Raw genomic sequence first — 10,863 nt, forward strand, 5'->3', positions numbered from 1 at the left:
ATTATTTTAAGGCTAAAAGAATTGAATATGGTTTCCAAATCAGTAAAATTCTACAAAATGGTCCAATGGTTCATATGCGTGCTTTCATATACTCCATCTCCTTCTAGTTATTCCCCTATGAATTGTGAATAGCGATTTTGGGGAGCAAATCACCAAAACCATTTTTTTCATACAAATCATATATAAATTTCAATAATATTAAAAAGACAAAAAAAAATTAGAACTTGTCTTATTTAATATTCATTAATTATCATAATAATTAATAAAATACTAAACAAGACAAGTTATAACTATTTTTGACTAAATTTTTTTTATTATCAAACATTTTTGTATAAATTTAAAACATACTCAAATATTATTAGGTCAAATTGTTCAACTCATCAACTCACTTGGTCTCCTAAATTCCTCCTAAATCCATTGCTTATAAATTCTTCCTCTTATTCCTCCTCCTATACTCTCCTCACCCCACCATTACTACTACTACTATATCAATCAATAGAACTATACACTATAATAAAACAGAAAAAAAGATGATCACCCAAAAAACCCTTACTCTTTTCTTCTTTCTTCTCCTCTCTTTCTACACCTTCACTTCCTCAGCCACCATAGAAGCCGAACCCGCTTTCGGAAACCCTATCGACCGAAAATTACTCGGCCAAGACAAAGAACGAACACTATCCCACTTCAGATTCTATTGGCAAGACATAGTTGGAGGACCAAACGCAACTTCAATCCCAATAGTTCAACCAATTCCAAAGTTCAACACAAGTTCCAGCTTTGGCTTGGTTAGGGTAATAGACAATGTTTTGACCATAGGCCCAAACTTAACCTCCAAGGTTATTGGAAGAGCTCATGGCTTCTATGTCTCGGTTTCGGAAACCGAGCTTGATCTTTTAATGGTGGAAAGCTTTGTATTCTATGAAGGGAGGTACAATGGAAGCACCATTGATATTGTTGGAAGGAACGTTGCTTTGAATAAAGTGAGGGAGATTCCAGTTGTTGGTGGAAGTGGGGTTTTTAGGTTTGCAAAAGGGTATGCTGAATTGAGGACTTTGAAATTTGATGCGGCTTCTGGGGATACTCTTGTTCAGTACGATGTTTTTGTTTCTCATCGTTGATGATGATTCATGCATCTTTTTTTCGTGTTCTTGCTTTGTGTTTTTTATTATTATGGTTGATTGGAAATAGAAGTTGCTATTGTGAGCGAGTTCTTTTAGGGTCAATAATCAAGAATATCACAAAAATAAGGTGTTTGTTACAGTATGATGATAAATTTATACGTACTGATACATTTATAATATAATATGGACAAGTTATAATAAGGTATGTGGAATTTATTTTTCACATCAGCATTTAATTTTTTTTCAAATATATATTATATCAATACTTTTATTAAAACACTTTTTTAATTAAATAAAAATAAAAAATATTTATTTATTTAATTTTATAAAAAGACTTAAATACTCTTTTTGTATATATTAGACAAAAATTATTTTTTTAATTAATTAAATTGTTTAGTTTTATAATTTTAAAATTTAAATAATCTAAAAAACAAAAAAAAATACATTTAACAAAATCATTTATCTCTTCATAAATCCTAATCAATTATTCATACCAAAAAATTAAATAATTTTAAAAAGTACTAAACAAAATCACTTTGTTCTTTGTTTGTTGGTTCTCACGCAACCCTCATCTCTAATTGTTCATACCAAAAAAATATCATCTTAAAAACTGAGAAAAAAAAGAACAGAGCTTCATGTCTTCATCTTCCTGGGTTTCTCACCAGTACACTCTCAACGAACGTCTCTCTCATTCCCAATTCTGAGACTCAAACTCTCTCTTCTCTCTCACTGCCACTAGAGTCTCTCTCGGTCTCACTAGAGTCTCTACTCGTTCACACTCACCGGCGTCTCGTTGCTCCTCTCCTCTCGTCGCCGGCGTTTCAACGTCTCGCGGCCTTCCCTGGGCTCCTCCTCACCGGCGATAGAAGCACTCGTCGGATCATTGTCGCTTGTCGTCTTCTGGTTTCAATTACTCGTCGTCGCGAGTCGCCGTGGATCGTGGACCGTCGTAGGGTCGTCACTTGCTTCGTCGCTCGTCCTCTTTTGGGGCCGGGTCCTCTTCGTCACCCAGTCGCACTTGGTAAGTCCATGCATCATCACTTTCCCTGTTCTCCCTTTCCTAGATTCCCTTCTCCCTGTATTTTGAGATGATGTTGAATTGGTAATCAATTAATTTGTTAGTGATTGAATCTTGAATTTGTTGCTGTCTTGCTGAATAATCACCGAGTTTAATTTTTTTTTCTTTGCTAAAAATCATCAGAGTTGAATTTGTTACTGATTATCATCGAACCTTGAATTTGTTGCTGGCTTTCTCAAACACCCCCTATTATGTTTTCTATGCACTACTTGTGTATGTTACAGCTTTCATATGACCAGGCTTACAATTTGTTGCTGTCTTGCTCAAACACCCCCTATTATATTTATCTCTACAGTTTTCATATTGTACATTGCTTCATGATTTCAGTTTGTTTTTGCATGATATACTTCAACTGATAGCTTGTTTCCCCTGAATGAATTAAAATAAAAAATTGTAAACTAAACATATACCCCATTCGGGTATTTGGATCAAATAAAAGCAAACAAGCCAAAACCCCAATTGACAAAAGGAAAATACAGCCAGTCTTATGATTGGACCAAGAGCAAGAATGTTCATTTGTTTCACATTTTGATAGGAACCTGCGGGTCTTAATACACTGTGATCTGCGGAGCCGTTTTATGTGATTACATTCTATTTTATGTAATCCTTTTACCAAAAAAAGGAAAAAGAATCTATATCCCTCAACCATTTCTTAATGGATGCAGCGCTTTGAGATAGTTAATGGTGTCACTGAAGTTGAAGGAATAGCAGAGGAGAAAACTACAGGTGCTGAAGAGGATGAAGGTACTAATTACAAGATCACACCTTTTCTTTAAATAGCATTTCAATTCATTCACTGATAACATTTTGATTTGGTTTTGTAGAAAAAGGAGTACCTGGTTTTTGGCTCAATGCAATGAAAAACAATGAAGTGTTAGCTGAAGAGGTTAGTTGGTTCTATCAATAGTAACTCCCTTTTTTTAAATGTTTATTTTATGTCTTGCAAGTTAGTTACATGTGCAGTTTTCTGCTGTTCTCCTATTCTTATGTTTAACAAAATGAAAAATTTGCAAACTGCATTCTTTTACCTCGACTGAACAAGAGAAGATATTTGGTATATTCTTACATGCTCATTTTCTCATTGGTTGTTTCCCTGTATCTTATGTTAAAGCAAGGCAGAAGAAAATTGTTTCTCTATGGCATAATATTTTATTGATTTTACATAATATTTTTATTATAAAGGGAGTACTTTGTCCTATTGTAATTCTTATTGATTACAGTTGTCGTACTGTGTTACTGTAAACTTTGTACCTAGGGGCTGTTGGATTAGCAATATGGGTTCCCTCTGTGACAAACCGGAAGAAGGAAATTGACAATAAATTTGATACAAGAAACTCACCTAAAGGATATTCTCTAGTTTCACCTGCTGATGAAAATGAAGGTAACTGGAGACAGGCAAATGCTGCTGATGGTTTAGAACTCTCTGTTGTTGGTGATGCTGCTGATCATGAAGCAATTGACAAGAAACTTCATCTCAAAAATCTTAAGGTTGATAAAAGCTTTTAATCAATAAAAATAATCCTTCTCTTGTTAACTATCCAACAGAATGCTGACATGTGATCCTTTTTTTGTCCATCAACTTTATGCCTTCATTAATGTCATTATTGCTCTTTTCAGGTTTCTCAGGCCATGTCTGGCAGCTATCTGAAGGTTTCATCATCTGCAACCCTGAAAGATGCAATCCAATGCATTCATGATGGCCACCAGAACTGTGTGCTAGTGGTCGATCAAGAAGGTTTTCTGGAAGGAATACGGACATATGGTGACATCAGAAGGTGTCTTCCCGAGAAGTCTAGTGACACTTCTATGAGGGATTCAGGATTTGTGGATGTATGTAGAAAGTTCTTCTGCTCTTTATATATTTAAAAATCATTCTGCAAATTATTCTGGGATTAGTATATTTTCCCCCCTATTCTTTCATTTTACAATACATGATAATAGAAAATAAGTGAGGGTTCCAATTTCAGAATAAAATCATAACATAAATGGTTTCTATGTTTTGGTTCGGTAGGGATACAATTGCTAAAATGATATATTAAAGCTTTGATGAATGGGTTTTAAATGCAGTGATGAACAAATACATTAGTGAAATTCATGCCTGGATCTTTCTGTTATACTACTGTGATAAAAATGTCAATTGATTTATTCTTGAAAAATCCCAGTTATACTGTCTACAATACCTGTTGGTTAGTCTTGTCTCAAATAATATTTCAAATTAAATATTTGACAGGCAAATACATGCTTGGTTTCCTCTGTTTGTACTCGGGGCATGACCTATCGTGGACGAGAGCATGGACTTCTAACCTGTTATCCCAATACCAATTTGGATGTGGCCAAGAAGTTAATGGAAGCAAAGGGCATTAAGCAATTACCAGTGGTTAAACGCGGTGGAGATTGCAATAGAGAGAGGAAGCAGAGAATTGCTGGTCTTCTTCATTATGATGCACTATGACATTGTCTCAGGTTAACTTATTATCTAATACTTGTTTATACTTTAATTTCTGTTTCCCTACCTATCACTAAAGCTGGGTTTCTCATTTCAGCACATAAAATACTTGCAGATCATTTTTGTTACGCAAACTATGTATGTTAGTCAGTTAAAATGTTGTAGTGCTGCAACATATTTCTGTAGATGTCAAGACTTGAGTTTAGGTTTATAGATCTTTCTTCATTGCCATGTGTGTTCGTGAATGTTTGATCAAACATATTTAGTTGCCGAGTATATATATACATATTCTTTCTTTAAATTTTTTTCTTACTAGAGGAGATCTAGATGATCATAAGTGAATTTTTCTTTCTGTGGTTTGAACATAATTGTTATGCCATTTGATCTATGTTGTTAATCCCATTTAGTGGTATGATACTTGGCCACTACTGCAATTGGATAATGTTTAAATACCTTTTTCATGTGATACTGAATGAAATTATAAGAATTATTTTAGCCGAAGATATTCATGGTGCATTTGATATTTTGCAGGAAAGAGATTAACCATCGGAAGGAAGTGAATCGAAATAGGAGAGAAAACCATTTGGCTGTGGAAACTGCAAACAGGAATTAGCTTGGTTACCCTCACCAAAGAAACAGTAAGGAGGTGGCATGGATCTCCTTGATTACCATTTTGAAAGCCATGTTATGAGTGAAGACTGATTATATAAGTTGATGTATATTTTAGTGTCTCAATTACAATGGTGACAAGTTAAGCTGAGATTCTTTTGCATAATTTAGCAAAGTGCGTCTTGTAAAGTAACTATAAGAAAGAAGCAAATGAATATCGAATACAATGGGATTTTAAAAGCATACTCTTGTGTTAGTTAATAATCAATCTGTTACTCACCTAACCATTTAACATGTATATATGATTATAAGCCTTTTTTGTACCACTAAAAGTCAAGTCAACAAATATGAACAATATAGATAGTTGAGGAGTGAGTGTGTGTGAGAGAGAGAAAGAAAGAAAGAAAGAAAGAAAGAGAAAGATGGAAGAAAGAATAGTGTTGTATGCAGCTCCGAGCATAGGCCACATAGTTTCAACGGTTGAAGTGGCCAAACGCCTCTCCTTCCATCGCCACAACATCACCATCCTCCTTACCAACAAAATTCATGTAATCTACGGGCACATATAATCAGAAACATACCTTATAGTGAATATATAACTAAAACCATAGTACTTAGAACATAACATCATGCATAATCCAGATACATATATGAACTCTAGCAATACTTCAACTACACAAGGGGCCAAAACAAGACCCTTTATTCAAAATAAAAGGATACAACAGTAAAGAAAATACATCAAACTGAGGACAATAACAGTAAGTAAACGTGATATCATAATCTTCAATATTCTGAATTGAGCACAAACTTTTCTCATCTTCCTCCGATTCTGATTCAGCATTCCGAAGCCAATCAATAAATGGTTGAGCATTCTTCCATATCTGAGAGTCCTTCTTATCACCCTTCAGTCCCTTTGAATACCAATGCACGACGTGCTCTTCCTCCACCAAATCAACATCATATAGGGCTTTCAGAATAAGTGCAACCTCATTCAATGCATTGCTACCTTTCTTGTAACAGAACTCCTCAACAGCATTGAGCAATAACAGCTGCAAACCCTCGTCATCTCCAGGAACTGCAGCAGCAAGGTGATTCTTCCTCTTGGTAGCTTCTTTTCCAAACGCTTTTTCGACACCATCAAATAATCCTTCAAGAAGTGCATTCATCTTCTCCTGAGCAGATACAGGAAATGCAGCAATATGTGACTGCAATTCCTTCACTGCAACACCTTTTTTCAAATATGCTTTCACTTTCCTGACCACAGTTGCATAGTTCACAGTGTCACCATTCTCAGAACCCTTGCTTTCTGTCTTCTTCTTCTTCTTCTCTGGTTCATTTGTCGAGAGCATGACCATATCAGTAGTCACAGCACTTAACTGTTCTTGGATACGTTGACGAGCAGCATCAATAGATGTATCCGTTTGCCACTGAACATCATCATCACCATCATCATCTTCATCACGGGCCTCCTCTTTCTCATCAATTTGTTGTGCATAAGCTTCCCATCGCTTAATCTAGAAAGAAGATCTTCTGTCAGCTACTGCTTCAGAAGCTGCAAGCCCAAAGCTGACAGCAACTAACAATTCTCTTTCATCCTTTTCAACACTGAAAAGGTGGTGAAAATTTATGAGCCACAAATAGTATTGTCAGCTTTTTAACATAGCGTAGTGTTATGTACCTCATGATTACAGCAGCAAGTAAGTGACTTCCTTCTACCTTGAGGACTTGATGTCCAGGCTTCAATGACCTATATTTACTTTAACAAAATATCCGAAGAATTCCCATCTTCTATATCCTTGGAGAAATAGGATTCTTCTGTTTTAGGTTTATCCATGCTGTCTATTGATGACAAAGGATTTCCAGTTTCCTTATACAGCCAAGGTGCAGAATTTCCATGTTCAGCATACTCATGCATCCTCTAGTAAACACAATAATATAAAATGTCAAGAAATAAAGTATAAAGAATTAGCCCATTTAAAATCATTTGGCACCTGTGTTCTTATTTGTACTTCAAGGAATGAGTTATCAGGACCTTGTACTGCAGTGTGCAAGGACTGCAAATTTAAATTATACAATCATTAGCACTATTATTATGCTTAGCATACAAGATGATCATTTAAATTTTATAATAGTATGAACAAGAAAGCCTAACCTGATAGCCACTAGGTTTTGGATTAATGATGTAGTCATCAAATTCACCATCTATGGGAGTCCAAAGCCTGTATACAAATAAAATACCAAAACATGTAGAAATTAGAAGACATTATTAGGGTCAATACAGTTAATTGAAGTAAACGATGTTACAGCTAAGCCTACAAATCCTAAAATATGAATGTACTTTTCCAAACTAACTCAAAAAGGGGGAGGGAATGGAAAATATAAAAGGATATTTTCAATCAATATCTTTTTCAGTTGATTCTGGTCTATGAGGATATGTTATCTTCATACTGACAATTGACCTCTTCCATGCTGCTTCTTTTTTTTTTTTTTTGAGAGAAAAGAGCAAAATGGCCAAAGCAAATGGTTTCAGGCAATAGTGATTTACTGAGTGAAACATAATAGATCAGTGAAAGATACATAAGTAGATTGTAATCCAACTAAAGTATCTAGCATACGGCAAGGAAGCATAAACATTTGCAAGAGAAATTATTATTTATTAAACAAACACACAAGCCCCATATCCAGTACACAACTAAGACAGAAAAAATAGAATACTAGATTGTATAAAAGAACTAAATTTCAATCACCAAAAGAGTATAAATTCATACATAGGCAATAGATACCTCGGCAAGTCACCACACGTATCATTCCCTACCCCTCAACATCCACTAGATTCCTCCCCAAAAATTACAAAACATATTAAGATACATACATGTGAATCTAAATATACATATGAGCTGAGTAACTTTACCTTTTTTCCCTGATCAGGCAGCATATTGAAAACTGAGCATAAATGAACTTTTAATTATTTAAACAAAAGCTGCATCAACCAGCCCCTTCTCTCGGGTATAATCCAAATCACTCGAACTCCTACTTCCACTTCAAAACTCCAGAAAAAGGGAAAACCCCACTTGCACTAGAACTCCCACATCAAGAGGGAATGATCAAAATGCAAAAAAATATCCCTTAGAGCTAATAATTAAATAAGATAAAACAAAAGTAAAAGAAAAAATCTTCACTTCAAATCCCAACAGAGCTCAATTCATATATCAAAGATACTAATATTAGCTAATATGTATTGAATCTGAATCTATCTAATTATGATCAAATCAATCATAATGTCAAAATGGCATAATAATAAGCACCACTAGCGGAAAAATCATAAAACATAAAAGTAATAATAATGGTCAAGAAAAACCCACCCTTAAAAATAATAATACTTATATCTCTAGTCAAATGGAGACATAAATAATCCGGCAAACAAATACCAACACAAACGTAAACAAAATATAATGTCGTATGTCACTAGACAGTTCATATGCCCACAAGAAAATAATAAAAACAAAAATAATAAAAAATATCCTATGTTGTAAATTTAATCTTGTGGGAATTCATAATCATCACGATGGTGATTATCATACAGCTTATTAAGATTTTCAATGGCATTTCTTTTGACCTTATAGCTGATCATATTATGATTCTTTGACACGAGTGAGACTGCAATCTTCATGCGAACCCCATCATCCACCTAATAAAATTTGAATAATTACACATTAGGCTTAACTACCTAAATATAAAAGAAAGAACGAAGAAAAAGATTAGTGCATAATATTAGCTTTATGTTAAAATGATCATCTTCAAAACAAGCTATCATTCAACTTGTAACCCACACACCCGCGTCATTCTTAAATATCGAGGAAGCTATATTAAAATATTATATAATTGCATAAATTTCATATCAATAACTACTAATTATATGATCTTACGATCCAGCTTCGAGGGTGGAAAGGCCTTCTGGTTCTTCAAATTCAAACTGTGAAGAAATCAAATTTGGAGTGGTCTCAAAGTCATAGAATGAACGATCTTCCAATACCTCGTCCAAATAAGAAGGACTCTTAGATAAGGAAGAAGGCTCAACCATTCATTGATTGGCTTCGAAATGCTGAATCAGAATCGGAAGAAGAATGAGAAAAGTTTGTGCTCAGTTCAGAATATTGAAGATTATGATATCACGTTTTTTACTATTATTGTCTTCAGTTTGTTGATTTTCTTTACTGTTGTGTCCTTTTATTTTGAATAAAGGGTCTTGTTTTGGTCCCTTGTGTGGTTGAAGTGTTGCTAGAGTTCATGTATATGTTTGGATTATGCATGATGTTGTGTTATAAGTACTATGGTTTTAGTTATATATTCGCTATAAGGTATGTTTCTGATTATATGTGCCTATAGATTACATGAATTTTGTTGGTAATTTCAATCATCAATAATACTTATGATCTTTTCCATGTGTACAACATACATTTGATTTATTTTTTCATACAAGTTAAGCATACAACATTAATTTTCTCTATAATTTAGGCATTGATGATTTGCTCTTTTTACAAAGTGATCACAGTATCCTCATCTCCACTCCGATTTTTATCAAATATTTCAACATCAAAGCAATTTCTTCATCCGAAATTGACCATGTAAGATGGAATCACTAGTATGATTTGCACTCTTCACGTGATGAAATAGGGGAATGATGAATTTGTACATAGAAACAATCATTAATTGGATTCCAACTAATTCTTACAATTTTATTAGTAACTAATTCTCACTACACCATCTAACTCACTAGTAGTTAAGAACAAATGTTGTAACCTGGTATTGAAGTCCTTGGGCCATAGTAGTTAGCTTTGACAATCGTTCGAAATCAATATCCCAAGGATTCCCAAAAGTAATAGCTGCAATCAAATTGAATCATTTTTCTTAAATCCTCTAGATTATTGTGTAGGCTCTTGAAAAAGATGGAAACTATTTTTTAATAATTATCTATAAATGTATCCTCTTACCATAAATACTGTTAATGAATACTCTTATGTTTCACTAAGTATCAGTATAACTTGAAGTGTATGCCTTAAAACAATAAGATCAAGAAACTGCAAAAAAGCCAAAGTAGCAACTAACATCATAGACAAGGCAAAAAGACATGAAGTTTGAGAGAGAGACAAAGAGAGGAACCTGAAGAAGAGGTCATTCTTCGATTACTGTTGCATCATCAAAGGAACCCATATTCCCAGAGGTACCCATTTCCTCAGAGGTCATTCTTCGATTATGTTTGTTGTTTTCGTCACAAAAAATTAGAGAATAAAAGCAATGATGAAATATTAAAATGAGTACAAGAATGTGTCACATTTATAACAATAAAATATTTCTTTATAATAATAATAATAATAATAATAATAATAATAATAATAATAATAATAATAATAATAATAATAATAATAATAATAATAATATATTGATAGAAACGAACGAATACAAAGTACAAACCAAAAATGGAGAAAATTTAAAGTATAATATATAGATTATAAGTCTATGGCTTTTTGCTGTTGATGACATCATGCAAAAGTCCAACCCATGTATTCGTATCACTGGGTCGACTAGAATAAGACGAGACATGGAAACAC

General features: G+C 33.8%; 3 protein-coding genes and 1 pseudogene across 6 annotated transcripts; 3 read left to right on the forward strand and 1 right to left on the reverse strand.

The window, feature by feature from the left end:
• The first annotated feature begins 395 nt into the window (after positions 1 to 395).
• LOC112720004 (dirigent protein 22) lies at positions 396 to 1,322 on the forward strand. Its single transcript, XM_025770789.3, has one exon. The coding sequence runs from the start codon at positions 531 to 533 to the stop codon at positions 1,116 to 1,118; it is 588 nt and encodes a 195-aa protein (XP_025626574.1). The 5' UTR covers positions 396 to 530; the 3' UTR covers positions 1,119 to 1,322.
• Positions 1,323 to 2,680: 1,358 nt separating this feature from the next.
• LOC112765229 (small nucleolar RNA snoR2/U65) lies at positions 2,681 to 2,791 on the forward strand (annotated as a pseudogene).
• A 67-nt stretch (positions 2,792 to 2,858) lies between these two features.
• On the forward strand, positions 2,859 to 5,497 carry LOC112728154 (chloride channel protein CLC-f). Its single transcript, XM_025778191.1, has 6 exons — positions 2,859 to 2,943; positions 3,024 to 3,089; positions 3,455 to 3,687; positions 3,817 to 4,029; positions 4,430 to 4,662; positions 5,177 to 5,497. The coding sequence occupies exons 1-5, from the start codon at positions 2,859 to 2,861 to the stop codon at positions 4,649 to 4,651; spliced, it is 819 nt and encodes a 272-aa protein (XP_025633976.1). The 3' UTR covers positions 4,652 to 4,662; positions 5,177 to 5,497.
• Positions 5,498 to 5,881: 384 nt separating this feature from the next.
• Positions 5,882 to 10,522, reverse strand: LOC114925309 (eukaryotic translation initiation factor 5). Of its 4 annotated transcripts, XM_072220380.1 has the most exons (8): positions 10,415 to 10,515; positions 10,246 to 10,332; positions 10,055 to 10,137; positions 8,166 to 8,942; positions 7,407 to 7,473; positions 7,246 to 7,308; positions 6,933 to 7,172; positions 5,882 to 6,859 (listed from the first exon to the last, which is right to left on the reverse strand). In XM_072220380.1, exon 8 carries the CDS (start codon positions 6,607 to 6,609, stop codon positions 5,923 to 5,925), a length of 687 nt encoding a protein of 228 aa, XP_072076481.1. In that variant the 5' UTR covers positions 6,610 to 6,859; positions 6,933 to 7,172; positions 7,246 to 7,308; positions 7,407 to 7,473; positions 8,166 to 8,942; positions 10,055 to 10,137; positions 10,246 to 10,332; positions 10,415 to 10,515; the 3' UTR covers positions 5,882 to 5,922. The 4 variants fall into 4 exon arrangements, with proteins under 4 accessions (XP_072076481.1, XP_072076484.1, XP_072076476.1 ...); XM_072220383.1 differs by having other exon boundaries at positions 8,871 to 8,942; positions 10,246 to 10,522; XM_072220375.1 differs by having other exon boundaries at positions 10,246 to 10,521.
• Positions 10,523 to 10,863: the final 341 nt, after the last annotated feature.

This window comes from Arachis hypogaea, chromosome 2 (assembly GCF_003086295.3).
Source record: "Arachis hypogaea cultivar Tifrunner chromosome 2, arahy.Tifrunner.gnm2.J5K5, whole genome shotgun sequence".
Lineage (NCBI taxonomy): Eukaryota > Viridiplantae > Streptophyta > Magnoliopsida > Fabales > Fabaceae > Arachis > Arachis hypogaea.